General features: G+C 39.5%; 1 protein-coding gene across 3 annotated transcripts in view; it reads right to left on the reverse strand.

Moving 5' to 3' along the window:
* Positions 1-288: 288 nt before the first annotated feature.
* The window catches only part of tmem68 (transmembrane protein 68), a 35,807-nt gene continuing 18,217 nt past the window's right edge, over positions 289-17,878 (reverse strand). For all 3 annotated transcript variants that reach the window (XM_042428003.1, XM_042428002.1, XM_042428005.1), the window contains 4 exons: positions 14,530-14,723; positions 12,788-12,848; positions 1,384-1,523; positions 289-918 (listed from right to left, as the gene is read on the reverse strand). In XM_042428003.1, the coding sequence (XP_042283937.1) occupies positions 814-918; positions 1,384-1,523; positions 12,788-12,848; positions 14,530-14,723 (500 nt within the window). In that variant the 3' untranslated portion in view covers positions 289-813. The remainder of the gene's footprint in view (positions 919-1,383; positions 1,524-12,787; positions 12,849-14,529; positions 14,724-17,878) is intronic.

Consider the following 17,878-nt stretch of genomic DNA (forward strand, 5'->3'; position numbering starts at 1 on the left):
TTTGATTGTGGGCCAGCCTTAAGCACTGGTTGAGCTCTGTCTGGTCTTCCTGTTAAAACCCTCATGTAAGCCTGATCCCTGGGCCCCACAGATAGAAATTAGTGTGTATTGCAAACAATGCATTTCCGTTGTTTGCTCTAAATCAAGTGAAACTGAAATTGTGCAAACATAAAGTGCTGTTCTAGCACTACCAGCAAGTGTCTGCATCGTAACTGCAATTCATAGGCCTGAACAACTTACTTAATGTATTGACTGACCCATGTTATGAATCTCTTGCTGTCCTAAATGTACTTATATCACATTCTTTAATAAATAAATTGCCTGAATCCCATGTATGTAAATTTAAACAGATACAATGACCAAATACATCTAACCAGAAGTTTAACCACCAACCAGTCAGCTCACTGTTCAGTCCAGAGGCCCATCTTTAACTGCTCATGATGTAACTAATCAAGACAAAAATATCATAACAAAAGAAAGCAACTTTACGTAATTTTGAGGTATGATATATGTCAAGTCCAATATCCCAACGTGAGGAAGTCTGGCTTTAAACAGATTCATCTTGGGAATGAGCAGAAGAAGAGGAAAGTCAATGTACACATGAATACATCAGAAACATGTGACACGAAGAACATGTATGTAAAAGGAAACTCAGCTGCAGTCTGTGGTGTTTGGGGGCAGTGAAGAGAGCTGTGCAAATATCCCAACACATTAGGCCACCAAACCTGTGCACCCTGCAGTCATCTGAGCCAATGTCACATGCTGTTTTGGTCACACACTGGACAGTTTGTCTCTGTTGTTGTATAGCTGCTGTTAATCACACTTGTATTTGGTGTGGAATCTCTCCAATAAGGCTCTCAGAATGTTCCCTGGGATCTGCTGGTGTTTGTCTATCAGAGACTGGACTGCCTGCTGCACCTGCAAAGCAAATGATATAAACTTAGTTAGCAACTAGTTAGCACTATGTGTGAATTATTGGTGTTTTGTGAAACAGCTTACATTATTGCAACATCCTGCAGGACTCCCCTCAAATTTAGTAGCAAGCAGAGTGGTGATTTATAGTTTAGCAGAATTTGAAATTTTAGTTCAAATTCTGGCAGTAGGCAGTTAGGCAGATTGTTAGCTGCAGGCTAGCAGTCGTGTTTAGTATTGAGGTGCCTACAAATATTAATTCATTCTTTGATATTTATATTGTTGGTTATCACATTCATTACTTTTGACCTTGTCTCCACACCTCCTCCACTTCTTTATACAGCTGTGGTGCTGCACTGGATGTTATTTAAGTAATATTAATCAGCTTTGGCTTCCTTCCTTCCTTCTTTAAGGTGGAAATAAAAGAGAAAGAAAGAATTGTAGTTCCCAGTGCAGCTTCAGCTCACTTACTTTCTCTGCCAGCTCTGTAGCGTTTATGTTAGGGTCATATGGGATGGGATCACCAAGGAAGGTCCGAAACTTCACAGGGAATCCACCATAAACAGGGGCTGCAGGGAGACGAAATCTTTCATACACCCAGCGGAAAAATCCTGGATAGAAAGAAGGAGCATGTTACATAGAGAAACAGGATTCAGATAAGACAATGACAAAAGAAGAGGTTACCATCAGATTCATATACACCTGGGTCAAATCAGCACTCTCTCCCTGCTACCACCCTATCCTGAGGATAACGCCAGTGATATTTTATATTTCTCTTTTTGTCAACAAGCTCCAAGTGCAGATGCAAACCAACAATGAATTGATCCTACTAGCCAGTGTGTGTGTGTGTGTGTGTAACCAAGGCCTGATTTATGTTTCCTCTGTTCCATACAGACATGGCCGAAATTATTGGTACCCCTGCATTTTATTAAAATAATACACCATTTGCCCTGAACAGTGTTGAAATTAAAAGATATTTTATTATCAGTGCATGTCTATGTTTGGTTTGCTGTGGAACAAAACAAAAAAGTTGTGAAAATAACTGAATTCATGCTTATTCTGCAAAGACATTCTAAAATAGCCTGGACAAAATTATTGGTTCCCTTTAGAAGTTGTAAGAAACAATTGATTTGTAGTGATACTTTAAGCAGACTATTTTGTTTTAATTAGTATCACAGGAGTTTTCAATCTTTTCCATCTCACTCATGCAGCCAGTTTAAAAGGAGAAAATTACTCACTCTGCTGTTTTGTGCCACTGTGTGCATCACATTGAACATGGAAAACAAAAGGAAAACTAGAGAGTGGTCTGAAGACATTAGCCAAAAGGTATTAGCCAAGAATGGTCAACGTAAAGGTTACAAGACCATCTCCAAAGAGCTTGATGTTCCTGTGACCACTGTCGCCAATATTAATGAGAAGTTTAAGGCCCATGGAACTATAGCCAATATCTCTCGACGTGGTTGCAAGAGGAAAATTGGCCTGAGATGAACAGAAGGATTGCTCAAATGGTCGAGAAAGAACCAAGGAAAACTTCAATACAGATCCAAGCTGACCTTCAAGTTCAAGGTACAATAGTTTCGCACCATCCATCACTGTCTGAATAAAAATGGGCTCCATGATAGAAGAAACAGGAAGACGCCACTTGTAAGAGGGAGACAAAAAAGTCAGACTGGACTTTGCCAAAATGCATGTTAACAAGCCACAGTCCTTCTGGGAGAACACGCTTTGGACAGATTAAACAAAATTAGAGCTTTTTTTGTAAATCACACCAACCCTATGTTTACAGAAGAAAAAATGAAGCCTTCATAGAAAAGAACACCATGCCTACTGTGAAACATGGAGGAAGCTCAGTGATGTTTTGGGGTTGCCTCAGGCACTGGGTGCCTGAAATCAGAAGACAAGCTGTCTTCTGCTGTGTCTTAGTCACAGGTCCAGCATGATAACAACTCCAAACATACATTAAAAAGCACCCAAGACTGGATGAGAAGAAAACGTTGGACCGTTCTGAAGTGGCCTGCTATGAGTCCTGATCTGAATCCCATTGGACATCAGTGGAAAGAACTGAAACTTGCAGTTGGAAGACCCCATCAAACCTGCGAGAACTGGAGCAGTTTGAAGAGTGGGCTGAACTACCAGTGGAGAAGTGTAAAAACCTTATTCAGAGTTACAGAAAGCACTTGACTGCAGTTGTTGCCTCCAAAGACTGTGCTACAAAATATTAAGTTAAGGGTACCAATATTTTTGGCCATGCCATTTTCATTTTTTATTGTATTAAATAATATGTTAAGTTGTAAATCAAAAGCAAAGTTTTAGTTATATTCAATGTGAAATAAAGAATGACTTAATACAGATAAAATTTAGGTTTGTTTTTTTAAATAAAAAAGGTGGAAATAAATATCAACATATGGGGAAATATTGATAAATTTAAACCTCACAGAGAGAGAGCGTGAGAGAGAACACAGGGCAGCCCTCCACAGACTGGCCCCAGCAAACAGGCAGCACCACAGACCAGATGAACCAGCCCTACACAAGACAGCACTGCACCTCCAGCCTTAGACACAGCCTCTTACTCAGCCAAAGTTGAGCCAATCACAGAGGAACAGGGACCACTCTGTCACCAGCACCTTAAAACTGCAATCCTTATTGACTCCAATGGCAAATTCCTGGAATGCAAAAAGCTGTTCCCTCATCACAGTGTGGGGAAGTTTTGGTGTCCTCAAACTGACAAAGCCCTCCAACTCCTCTGTCATGGCCACTCTGACATATGAACACCTGTATGACCCCGTCCACTTAGACTGGGATCCTGTCTGGATGTTTGCTGAGGACCTCAGAAGGACAACGGCCAACGGAGATCCTTCAGACCCACACCCCACCACAGCTCATCCATGGACACCAGCACACACCACACTGACCAAAGAGAGAGGAGACGGTTATCAGCCCAGTCTACCAGAGCCTACCTGACCAGAGCCAAGCCTATAAGAATTTCTGCCTGCTAGAGCCCAGCCTGCCAGAATTCGGCCTACTGGAGCCCAGCATCCCAGATTTCAGCCTGCTGTAGCCGAGCCTACCAGAATTCGGCCTGCTGGAGCCCAGCCTACCAGAGCCCAACCAACTGGAGATCAGGAAACCAGAGTCCAGCTAAGAGGAGCTTAAACTGGCAGAACCCCGCCCACTATAAATCAGGCAGGGAGTGGTACCAGAACTCAAGAGCACATATCTGGAGCAGCATACTATGTGGAAGCACAGGCTGACATGGTTCAAGCCATGCCACTCCCTGGGATGCAGCCTACCTATGCACAGATAGTGGCCAACCACTCAGACATCGGAAAAGTGAAGCAATTGCTACAAGTCATCTTTAAGATTCTTGGTTGGAAAAAAAAACAAAAACAGGCTGTTGCCTTCTTTTTTTTCATGGTTTATCTGACCCTAACCCATGAATAGTTCTCGATTTTATTCTGTTGTTTCTGTATTGAATCTCCACTGAATTGAATTTAAATGTGAACCTACTGCTAGAGATGAATTCAGGGTCTGTACTATTCAGCTTTTGGACTGAAGAGAACAGACCCAGAATTCATGTCTAGCATTAGAAGTCAAAATATTGTCATATTATTAGAAACATGGTGTCAAGACGACACAGGCACCCACTGTCCCTCAGACTATAGAGAGATATTACTCATCTCTCAAACAGAAACACATATGACAGGAGAGATTCAGGTGGGGTTATTGTGTGGTATAAAGAGGGCTGCAGCAGCCTGTGCGGCCTACGCTCCCCCCCCCTTTTATGTTTAAAAATTTTTGAAAATCTCCATAAAGAGATTGGACACTACCAGGCCCAGGGCAATGTCCTGTTAGTGGGAGATTTAAATGCCAGAACAGGATGTGAGCCTGACATAGTGGATCCTGCTGGTAACAGCCACATCTTTGGACAGCCCTCTCTACACCTCAGCCCCACCACCAGCCACAGACACAATCAAGACCACATTGTGAACAAAATGGGGAAAGAACTAGTGCATCTCTGTCGCTCCATAGGTCTGTATATGCTTAATGGCAGGATGAAAGGGGACTCTTTGGGGAGGTTCACATATTGTTCAGCTCTTGGGACTAGTGTAGTTGACTACGCCATCACTGACATAAACCTCTCCCTCGCCAACGCAGTCACTGTCAGACCAAAGACCCCACTATCAGAGAACTGCCAGGTAAGTTTATATATAAGACCAACTTCACAACTTTACAAGAAAATAACATAACCTGGGCCCTGTAAATTACATAAAATAAAAAATCAATAAAAATGGAATCCTGATGGTGAAGTTAGATTTAAAGATATAATGACTTCATCTGAAATCACTGGTCTGATTAACACATTCCGCTCTTTACAGTTTCAATCAAACCAATTAAACATGGCTGTTACAAAAATAAATTAAAGCTGCAAGCAGTGTTGGTCGGGACCCTACACTCTGGCCCGTCGGGATCAGATCATTTTGCTTTTTAAAAAAGAGGGATATTTCTGGTGTGGTGTGGTGTGCTTTTATTTTGAAAGTTTGATTGACATGTGTACTGTCAGGTGTGCAGAGACAATAAGTAACTGCAGCTGGACACAGAAAAATACTCATATTTGAATGGAGAGTGTGAGCGAACCACTAGATGCTTGGGCCCTAATAAAGGAAAAACTGCAGTACAGAGCTACAAATTTTAGTTTTGATTTTATTTTTCTGCAGCACTTCATCACTAAACTGTCACTCTCACTCAATGAGCTCCCATTCTCTCTCTCTCTCCCTCCCATGCCTAGAGATTGCCTCCCCATTGGTTTACATTGTAAGGTAAGGTATGATGTGGCAATACAACTTTCAGGGCTTACAATATCTAAACCGTTCAAGTTATTACAAAGTTTTTATTACGTTTGTTCAGCACAGTGTCATAAGACATGTATTCAAGTTTGAAGCCGATACCATTAACGCCCTAGGAGGAGATAGCGTTTCTTGGGGGTCCAAAATTGGCGCAAAGTCGTACTTTGATGGGCATATTGCGGACTTCCTGTTGGATTTAGGTCAGGGTTGTCGCATATGATTTGTAGGTCTAGTTGAGACGAATAATTGAGTTTTGGTTCGATCTCTCTACGACATTCCTACAGGCCGTGGCAGCCATTTTAGATACATAGGTGGCACTATCGAGCACATTTTGGCACTTAGGGGGATAATTTTTACATTTTATCAAATTTTTCACCAGACCTGATGTGTGTGCCAAATTTGGTGAGTTTTTGAACATGTTTAGGGGGTCAAATTCAGGTCTGAAGTGGCAAGATAATTAAAGATGTAAGCAGTGATGAACGGGCCCTCGCGCCTCCATGCACGTTGGGCCACGACGCAATCAAAGGTCTTCTGTCACGAGCATGTAGATGTCTTCAGACCCCGGCTGTTTTCAGACAACGCAAGAAGGAGATTTGTCTACTATTTTGCCTGCTGCTGGGACTGCTTTGCTGCAATTTCGTAGGGGGCGCTATTCAGCCAGTATGCATCACTGATGGAATATTGTCATGTGGACGTGTTCAGGCCAGGACTCTTATCAAACATGTAAAGTTTGGTGCAGACTGGAATATGTACAATAAAGTTATAGCAACTTCCTCTGTCATGGTGAAACATCAAGTCTCAAAGGTAACAGAGATGAAAACACATCTTCCCTCGATGTCGGTGTGACCAAGTAGGAAGAGCCAAGCTCAAGCAGGCTGTTTTTGTAAGCTTGCGTGATGACACGTCATCAGGCCATCACAACGCCCAGTAATCGAGCCACCAGTAGCACCAATCACGTCAATAAAATGGCATTTTCTTGGACTTTCTGGAAGCTGATGAATCACAAAGCTTGTCTCCATGGCTCTGGGAATCTGCCTGATTGCACTTCATGTCTGTCCTACATTTAAATGTACAGTGCCACGAGTACTTGCTGGACAAAGACGTGTAACTTTAGTTGTCTGTTATCTAACATTGCATGAAGGAGTTAAATATCATTTCCTGTGTCCATTATATGGTGCTAGAAAACACGCATTAAATAAACATCATGTCGCTGTATATCAACTGTAGAGGGAAGGGTAAAAAATAGATTGAGAGTGACAGTTTAGTGATAAAGTGCTGCAGTTACTTATTGTCTCTACACACCTGACAGTACACATTTCAGCCCAGGTCTGACAACATCTACATGCTTGTTACACAAGGCCTTTGGACTGTGCCACGCCCTGAACAGTGAAGGATAGAAAACACATGTAAATTCAAGATTTGTAGGTCAAAGTCTTGTGACTCATTTAAAGTTCAAATGAAGTTTGTATCTAAAACTATGTGGAAGCAGTAAATGTTCAAAAAGGTGTGGGTTCGCTCACACTCTCCATTCAAAAATATAAGTATTTTTCTGTGTCCAGCTGCAGTTACTTATTGTCTCTCCACACCTGACAGTACACATTTCAATCAAACTTTGACCAAGTCATGTGGGTTAAAAGTCTTTCCTTTTCTAAAAATAGACGATGAAAATTAGGAAGTGAATTTCTTTTACACGCAAACTCATAAAAAGTTTTAAAGTTAAAAATTTATTTATTGAAATTAAAGTGAATGGGCCCAAAACTTGCATAATTTTGATGACACAGGGGTGAGCACGACAGACATGTCTCACCCTGCAGAAAATTGTCATCCTCACACCGTTGAGATTTGATGTTTCGCCATGACAGAGGAAATTGCTATAACTTTATTGTACATACTCCAGTCTGCACTGAACTTCACATGTTTGTAAAGTCAGACCTGTCAGCCCAGGTCTGGAGACATCTACATGCCTGTGACAGAAGCCCTAGGACTGCACCGTGCCCTGACGTGCGCAAGGGTGCGAAGGCCCGTTCAATGCTGCTTGCAGCTTTAATTAAGACAGCAGTCCAACCTAAAACACCATCAGCCACAAAACACAGACCTGCCACAAAATTATGTTGAAACACTGAGAATACAGATAATAAAACAAGAAAAAACAATATCATGAACAGAAACTAATAGAAATTGAGGAGTCCATTGATCAAAATCAGTTCTGGGAGAGATGGAACAACTTGAACAACAAAAAAGACAACTTGGCCCTACAAAATGGTAACATTTGGAAAGAACATTTTGAAAAACTACATTAGCAAATTTCACCTAACAATCATGAACAGAAACAAATTAGGGAAAAATTGACAATCCTTGAATCAACAATCAAAAATAATCAGAACCCCCCTGATTACCTAATTACAATGAAAGAATTAGAAAACAGCATACAAAACTAGTCTTGGAAAGCATGTGGAGCCAGTGGCATCAGGACAGAGATGTTGAAACACAGCAACCCTGAGCTGAAACAGGTCCTGCTTCAGTTGTTCAATCTTGTTCTTCAATCAGGTTGCTTTCCTGAGATCTGGAGCTGGGGGCTTATTTCCCCAATACATAAGAGTGGAGATAAATTTGACCCTAACAACTACCAAGGCATCTGTGAGAGCAGTAATCTGGGAAAGTGTTTTTGCAGCATTATCAATGCCCGGATGCTGGCCTTCCTTACGGAACACAATGTCCTGAGTAAAGGGCAAATTGGCTTTTTACAAAATCACCACACTACTGACCATGTTTACACTATACACACTCTAATTAATCATCACGTACACCAAAAACTAAGGATAAAATTTCTGCATGTTTCATTGACTTAAAAAAAGGTTTCTGATTCTAATTGGGAAGAGGGATTATATTATAAGATTCAAAATTGGTGTGAGGGGTAAACATTTAAGTCAATGTATGTCAGTAATAAGTGTGGAGTAAAAATTGACTTCAAAACTACAGATCTCTTCACTCAAGGGAGAGGCGTCTTTCAGAGCAACAGCTTGTCTCCAACTCTACTTAACACCTACATGAGTGACTTGGCAGTACTGTTGGAGCAGTCTGGAACCCCTGGCCTAACCCTTATCAATAAAGAAGTTAAATTCCCGCTCAAGGGCTACAGCAGCACCTGGACCTCCTGGAGCAGTGCTGTCAGACCTGAGCCCTGACAGTGAACTTTAACAATTCTAAAATCATCCAAAAGAAGGCCAAATCTCAGAAAATCAAATATCAGTTCAAACTAACACCCATCTAGATCAGAGCCTATTCTATGATTTACCTGGGGCTCAGAATCAGTGCCTCAGGTTACTTTAGTCTGGCAATTCACTGAAACAAAAAGCATGTAAAGCATTTCATGCAATTAGAAGAAAATTTTATAACATAAACATGCCAATTAGAAGTTGGACAAAAATATTTGATAGTATAATCCAACCAATCGCCTTTTATGGTAGTGAAGTTTGGGGTCCACTCAGAGTTTAGGAGTACACTAGATGGGACAAGCACCCGATAGAGACTCTGCATGCAGAAATCTGTAGGTTCATATCAAACATCCAAAGAAAAACACCAACTAATGCATGCAGGGCAGAAGTACCCATTGATTATTAACATTAAAAAAAGAACACTTTAATTTTAACCCAGGAACTGAACCCCCAAAAGAATCCCTTCTGTCAGCTGGTCCTGAGACTTACTGATCAAAAAATACCCAATACTGCTCCACCTCAGACCAGCACTGCTTTACAACCACCAATCAGAGTCAACCAAATTATTAAACTAACAAAAGATGATTATCTGAAACAATGGACCAATCAAACCAAAACTCAAAACAAACTCAACTGCTACCTGACCCGAAACCATGAATATAAATTGGCAGAGTATCTTTTCAAAGTCAGGGATACAAAGTAGAGACAGATCCTGACCAAACACAGACTGAGTTACCACAGTCAGCCATAGAGACAGGACGACACAAGTCATGGCTGCAGAGAAAAGAGTATGTGGTCACTGCACGACAGGTGAGGTAAAGACAGAGATGCACTTCCTCTTAAAATGTGACATATATAATAATATATACAAATATAATAATACTTTAAGAATTAATTCCAAACTTTACAAAGCTAGATAACAGTAAAAAAGCAACAGATTCTATTAGAACATGCAATTCAAAAACATGCAGCAAACTTAGCTGCGCAATATGTGACTGCATGTCACAAACTGAGGGACTCATTAAAACATCACTGATTTACTATTGTAAATGTCATATTATCATTGTATTTCCTTAATTTAACAGTGTTTTTAAGCTTTGGCAACATTGTGACCTTACATAGTCCTGCCAGTGGAAGCACTATACAGTACATGTGACTATAATGAACTAATAATATACTAATATATACTTCCAGTAACTACAGACCAATAAGTGTACTTCCAGTACTCTCAAAGGTTGCTGAAAAAGTTGTCATTAAACAACTGACAACATTTCTTAATACAAGCAATTTTGGTCTACATTGTATGCAATTTGGCTTTAGAGTAAATCATTCCACCGAAACTGCTACCTTGCACTTGATAGAGCAAATTCAATCGGGTAGTAATCGAGTAATCGAGTAGTTGGTGCTGTATTTTTAGATCTGCGTAAAGCATTCCACACACTCAATCATGATGTTTTAATATCGAAACTCTCTAAATTTAACTTCTCATCTAGAGCACTGGCAAGGATGTCTTCATATTTATCTAATAGGAGACAATGTGTTAAAATGAGTGACACACTGTCCAGTAACATGAAGTGCACAATGGGTGTTCCACAAGGGTCAGTGTTAGGTCCCCTATTATTTAGCCCATATATTAATGATCTCCCTCAACAGTGTCATGATGCAGAGCTACAAATATATGAAGACTACATCGTTGTGTACACACATGCAAAAACAGCTGAGTTAGCTGCTGCAAAGCTAATGATTGCAATGGAAAGGATCACACATTGGCTTAATCAATCATGTCTGAGTCTAAATGTAAACAAGACAAAGGGTATGTTTTTCTCTAAGACTATGGTACAACCTCCTAACGCTGATATTCTCATCAAAGGTGAAAAAATTGACATAGTTACTGATTTTAAATATCTTGGTGTGACACTGGATCCAAATTTGAACTTAAAGAAACATGTTTAAAAAAACGGTTAAAACCATGAAGTACAACTTAGCAAATTTTAGACACATAAGAAACTGTCTCTCTTTGGACGCAGCCAAGATATTTATGCATGCTTGATTCTTTCCCATATGTATTATTGCATCACATGTTGGGGGCAGGCTGGAGGTACAGCCATAAAACCTCTTGAGTCCTTATACAAACAAACTCTAAAAACTCTGGACAAAAAGCCAATGCATTTCCATCACTGTAGGGTACTGGAGAAATACAATTTACTTAGCTTTTAAAATTTTAGATTATTCTCAAATTTGTGCCTAGTTTATAAATTTTTAAATGGTTTGGCCTCTCCTCCACTATGTGACTTTGTGTACACTCGCTCAGTAAGTTCTATTAGATCCTCCAGAATATCCTCTATACAAGATTGTACCATACCATTTTGTCGCACTGCATTTGGGCAGTCAGCTTTCTGTGTGAAAGCCACCACTCAGTGGAATGCCCTACCTGATTATATGAAGAACTGTAGTTCCATCAATACATTCAAGGCCAAATTAAAAAATCAACTAAAGACGAATCAGCTATGTGACCACTGAGCGTAGTTTACATTATTAATTTTTAATTGACATTGTGGGTGTATGTGATGTGCTTTTATGTGTAGCTTTGTATTTTGTATGGTGTGTTTGTTCTCTTTGTGGGGTTTTTTTTTGTTTGTTTTTTTGTTTTTGATTTTTTTTGGGTTTGTAAAATGGTAAATGATAAATGGACTGTACTTGTATAGCGCCTTTCTAGTCTTCTGACCACTCAAAGCGCTTTTACACTACGAATCACATTCACCCATTCACAAACATTCATACGCTGAATGGGTACAGGGGCTACCATGCAAGGTCCCAACCTGCCCATCAGAGGAAACTAACCATTCACATAGATTCATACATTGATGGCGCCGCCATCAGGAGCAATTTGGGGTTAAGTATCTTGCCCTAGGACACATCGGCATGTGGACTGGAGGAGCTGGGAATCAATCCGCCGATCTTCCGATTAATGGACGACCCGCTCTACCTGCTGAGCCACAGCCGCCCAACAACTGTTTGTTGTTGTGCTGTTGTATGTTTTGATTGTAATGGACTACAGATGCAATTTAGCTTCAAGCTAACTCTGGTGCAGTGCATCATTTATGCTTAATACTACACACTGTCCTGTTCAATAAATCAAATCAATATAGTAGAGTGACACACACTGACAAAACATGTTTTCTTGTTCTTTGTTTTTTAATATTATCTGATGAATTGTATTTTTCATTTCATTATTGAACTGTATTATCTTTGACATTTTAGCAATATTATTCATCTGTAAATGTGATTATTCAAAGTGAATGTAACTATACAGTAGAGGTACGCATAGACACACACACACACACACACACACACACACACACACACACACACACACACACACACACACACACACACACACAGTGGTCTAAGGAGTAATTGTAAAGTTAGATGGGCCAAATCTTCAGTCATCTAACAATCTTTCATAAACACATACAAAGAAGCACGCATACACCCACCCCCACACACACAAAACACATATTTAATGTTTCCTGTCATTTTCTCTTTTCTTTTTTATTTATTAATTGATTTTATTTTAGTTAATGAAGTGTATTATCCTTGATGCTCTGGCAATATTGTTCATCTGACATTAATGCCAATAAAGCTTACTGAATTGAATTGAATTAAATAGAGAGGGGGATGGAGAGAGAGAGAGAGAGAGAGAGAGAGAGAGAGAGAGAGAGAGAGAGAGAGAGAGAGAGAGAGAGAGAGAGAGGGCGGTGGGGGGTGGGGGTGGGTGATGTTATATTGGTGATTTTTACTTTTCTCTACACTTACTGAGTGTTCCCAGAGATCTGAAGCCTTCCCGGACATTTTGAGTAAACATTGGAATTACTGGCTGAAAGACAGAGAGCAGATAGGAGAGATTGAGAAGATTAGAGAGGGAGTCTTTCTACACAGCAGAATTACATGTGTCCCTATGCAAATTATAACTAAAAAAGTTGGCTACTTGTCTGCTACTGTAGTGCTCCTGGACTGGACTGACTGTCCAAACAGTTCATAGAAATTAAAAAATAGTATTCCATATAGACAATTTTCACTTTAATTGAAGTAATAAAAAAGATAAAAATAAAAATGTTAATGCATGTAGGGTGTGTCCTGTGCTATGGAATACAAACAATAAATAATAGGAATTTCACACACAATAATATAAAGTTTAGCAAAATGGGGGATATGGACTGACAATGAGGAGCAGTGCTGCAGCAGGTTTTTAATGCTTTAGGACAGTGGTGAGTCTAGCAACACTGATGTGAAAAGACACAACTGCTGTATGCAGTTGATGCAGCATTTGATTTGTTAGGATTAGAAACTCCAGTCCATCATTTACCTTTATTTTTTTCACTATGACACATTCTGCCTTTCATTCACTGAGCTGACATTGATGATCACATTAATCAGTAACTCAATAGATCTGAAAAAAAGCCTTCAGATACCTGTTGTAAAGGTCAAGGAAAGTCTGCATTCAGACTGAAATACACCCTGTGTTAAAACAGTGCAAGTGTTGGTGGGGGCGTGTTGTTTGAAGGACAGGCTCATAATTTTTCAAGTGTGTCTTAAAACAACAATCAGGTGTCCATATGAACAGTGAAAGAAGTTTTCCTCGCAGTAATCATTGCTCCTGTTCATACTGGCTATTAAAAGATCCCCTTCAAATGTGCTTTCAATGTAAGTGATGGAGGCAAAAATCCACAGTGTGTCCACACAGTCATTTTGTTTATCTGAAACTTATATGAGGCTTGAGCAGTCTGAGTTAGTCATATCAAGGGGATATCTGCCACATTTACAGTTCACATTGTTTCCCCGTTGAGCTGTGGTGGAAGTATAGTAACAAAAAAAGGGACTTTGGCACTAAAAAGAGTGTAATGTTGAAAGATATCTACTTGATTTGATTCATTTGGATGGCTTAAGCTCCATATTAGCTTTTGATAAACTTTTAAATACATTTTTGCGCTGACTGTGGATTTTGGCCCCTATCACTTACATTGTAAGTACATTATGAAGGGAGCTGCTAATGGTCAGTATGAACAGGAAGAATGATTACAGTGAGGAAAACCTCTTTCAGTGTTCATCTGGTCATCTGGTGGAGTGTTATTTTGAAAATGTTTGAACCTATCCTTTAAGGTACCAGTGAGACAATGAAATACAATCCAGAAAGTTGAATTGGAGCTACAGATTAATGAATATAAAGGCTTATCAGATGCCAAAACTCTGCAGAGTGGTTTGTAATTCTCAGACAGGATTTAACAACTCTGGAAAGTTAGCATCTGTTTTCATCTTTTATCGTGACGATCGCGAAGTTAACAGTCGAATTTGGCGTTAACTTAACAAAGTAATCCACCAGGAAAAGGCAAAGTATATAAGTATAGTATCTGCAACTATACTGGCAAACACTATGATGTAATGTAACAGGAAATGAAATGTATGATGTGAATGTAACCTCCAGTGACATGCACTCCGGGACGAAACTTTAACAAAGTACTGACAAACAGTGACAGTAGATTTCAGGAACGACAACGCACCACTTGAGAGTCAATGGCAACCTGTGCGAAGCCTTTGCGTTTGCCCCAGAGGAGAGGGTAGGTCTCATCACTGAACAGAGCCTCCCGCACTCCTCCTGGAGAAATCCCCAACAGGTGACCACTCCTCAGAGCCCGCACACACTCCTCCTGAGGACCATGGATCACACTGAACACCTCCAACAGTAACTTGAAACCTGGAGGAACCGGACAGAATGAGAGAAGGTAAGGATATAAAAGAAAAAAGGGCAGAGGGTAAGGGAGAAGAGATAAGATAAAGCTGGTACTTAAAAAAAGCGAGGAACAATTTACCTACATAAATACATAAACCCACCTGTATTTCATGGATTTGAATGTGCCACCTAAAATTCTTCATATGACAAAGTAACAGTATCAAAAAGTGCTGAAAGTTAGCACCAAATACACGGTCATATACTTACTGTAGAGGATTTTTAGGGTTAATGCCAGGGTCAGACTACAGGATATTAAGTCTTCTGAGATGGTCACTGTGTCAGATTAGGAGATCACAGATTCATAAATTGCAGACTAATGGCAGACAACATGTTGTACCCTGACCATTCAGAGCTTTCAAGCTTTCAACATGTGTGATGTATAGAGGTGATAATAAGATGCCAGGGATTGACTGCACAATTCCACCTGACAGCACCAACAACATGTTTCTGTATGAAATAAAGCTTTTATGAATGACAGTGAAACTGTCTGTGCAGTGAGGGTGGACTCCCAGTCAGAAGAGAAAGGGTGAGTGAGTAGCACATACAGTATGTGCACAGAGGGCAATGTCACACCAACAGGTCTGATTAAATTGGTATAATGCTCCTTAGCACTCTGTGGCCTCCACTATGACACACCACACTGGATAAAACCTGTAACTGTTGTACCAGACCATATTTGTTTTACCCACTTTCCAGATATGGTTTTGTTCCAGGGTGCTTATAAAGGATTAGAGCATGTTATCATAAATGTGTTTCATAAATTAAAAGCAACAGCCAGATCTCAACTCCTTTTCAAATGTATTGTTCTACAAGACAAGATTGTCCCTCATGTCCACTGTAGTTTATTTTAGCCTTAGAGTTGTTAGAATACGCCATTCGAAGAGACAAGGATATTAAAGGTGATCACAATTTCAAACACCCCATCACACTCTGTACCAAAAGTCTTAGAAATGATTAAATCATTTAGCAGTTTCTCAGGCTATAAAATAAATTGGCCCAAAAGTGAAGCCATACCATTAAATTGTTGTACATACAGTACTGACCTTTGTCCATTTCCTTTTATCTGGAATCCAGAGAGAATGAAATATTTGGGTGTGATTTGAATTCTCTGTCTCTACTAAATTCTATAACAGAAGACCTAAGGAGGTGGTCTGCCCTACTTATCTCCTTATGGGGCCAGAATAACTTTTCTATTTTCTTCTTCTCCTCTGTATATTGCATAGTCTTGGTTAGATAATATGATTGTGGTGTTCCCCTCTTTTTTGTGGAAGGACAAAAGCCTACAATCAATAAGCCTATTAATTATTGGCTAAACACAAAGATCCCTAGTACAGCTTAATTCTGAACAAGTCCTCAAAAAGGCATATAAGATTATCAATGACCCCGTGTGTGTGGGGTACACATCTTCCTATGACTTTGTTAATCTAATGTCATCAGGAGTGCATTTTAGATTACCTGTATGTAAAACAAACAGAAGGAAGTGTGGTTTTATTCCAGAAGCCATTAGACTTGTGAACAGACACAGTACAAGAAATGGTCAGTTTACCTCGTGTATAGATGGATAAATGCACTTGCACTTTTGACACTTCTGACGTAATATGTGCCTTTGTGGTGTTAGATATTTTTGGCCAGCTACAGACCGGCCACTGCCATTAATCCTTGTGTGTTTCAACTCTTTCAAACATTGTCATATTTTATTTATATTTTTCATATTTTTTAGATTGTTTTTATGTATGTATGCTTGTCTGTAAACTCACTTGCCTCAAATTCCTCTTGGACGAATAAAGTATTTTGAATTGAACTGAATCACAAAAGGAGGAGTACCTTTAAAAAGGACAGTAACAAAGTCATATTGTTACCCTCACTGTGGTACCCTCATGTCGCTTCCATGAAACTTGATGATGACATTATTAAGTTCTCAGTAATAATAATAATACCCCAAGTGGTATTGTCTTTTCCATCATGTTTTTTTCATTCTTTCTTCTTCTTCTTTTGTTTTGTCTGTATCTTAGATGATTTTGAAACTTAGTTTGCCTTACATGTGAAGTAGACCCCATAATCACCAATACAGATAAACACTAAAAACAACTAAATATTACAATATGTTTACTTATGTGGTACTGCAGTTATGCCTCCCCCCACCCCTCTATGTTATGTGTGGTGTGGTTAATCAGTGTATTGCATAGAAATGCAATACATTTTATATATATATACATGCAAGTACATGAAGGGTTTTTGTATTTAGTTGGAGTAAGATTTTTTCCTGTACCTTCAGTATTAAGAACATAAAATGTTTTACAATTAAGAATTTAAAATATTTAAGTCTAAACACTGGGGTTTTCATTATGGCTGTAAGATTGAAATAAAATTGGAGTGAGAATTTTAACTTTTTAGTTTTACCTTGATCCAAATTTGTATGACAAAAGCTATTAAAAACAACAAAATGAAAAGTAAAGCAAAACATACACTGCATATACAGTATAATGAGGTCAGCTGTACTCATAGTGATTGCTAGGGTATTGTGATGGCTTTTGTGTGTAACTATTATTTTATTTTTATATTATGGGGTGCCAGCCAGCCATTCCCAGTAATCTCTGTAGTTCTTTGATATTCCTTAGTGTAGGAAATGCCTGCACAGCTTGACTCTTTTCCTCATCCACTTGTACACCAGCAACGGAAACCACATGGCCAAGGAACTTGAAAGAAGTTCTGAAGAATTGTCATTTCTTCATATTGATGGTCAGGCCCGTCTTCCACAGCTTGTCCAAAACAGCTTCCAGATCGTAGTAATTCTGCTCAAGTGAAGATTAATGTATGATGATATTATCCAAGTAGACCATGCGAATCTTTCCCAGAAGATCTCCCAAAACCAGCTCCATAAGTCTTTGAAACATAGCAGGGGCATCTTTCAAACCAAAAGGCATCACTTGACACTGGAACAAACCACCTGGACAAATGAAGGCAGTTTTTTCCTTGCTATTTTCATCTATTGGCACCTGCTAGTAATCACTGTTGGGGTCAATGATAGTAAAGACAGAGGATCCAGCCAGTGATTCCAAAATTTCTCAAATATTTGGAATGGAATAGGCATCAGGCATAGGGGTTGTAGCATTCAGCTT

Source organism: Thunnus maccoyii, chromosome 12 (genome assembly GCF_910596095.1).
Source record: "Thunnus maccoyii chromosome 12, fThuMac1.1, whole genome shotgun sequence".
NCBI classification, from domain to species: domain Eukaryota; kingdom Metazoa; phylum Chordata; class Actinopteri; order Scombriformes; family Scombridae; genus Thunnus; species Thunnus maccoyii.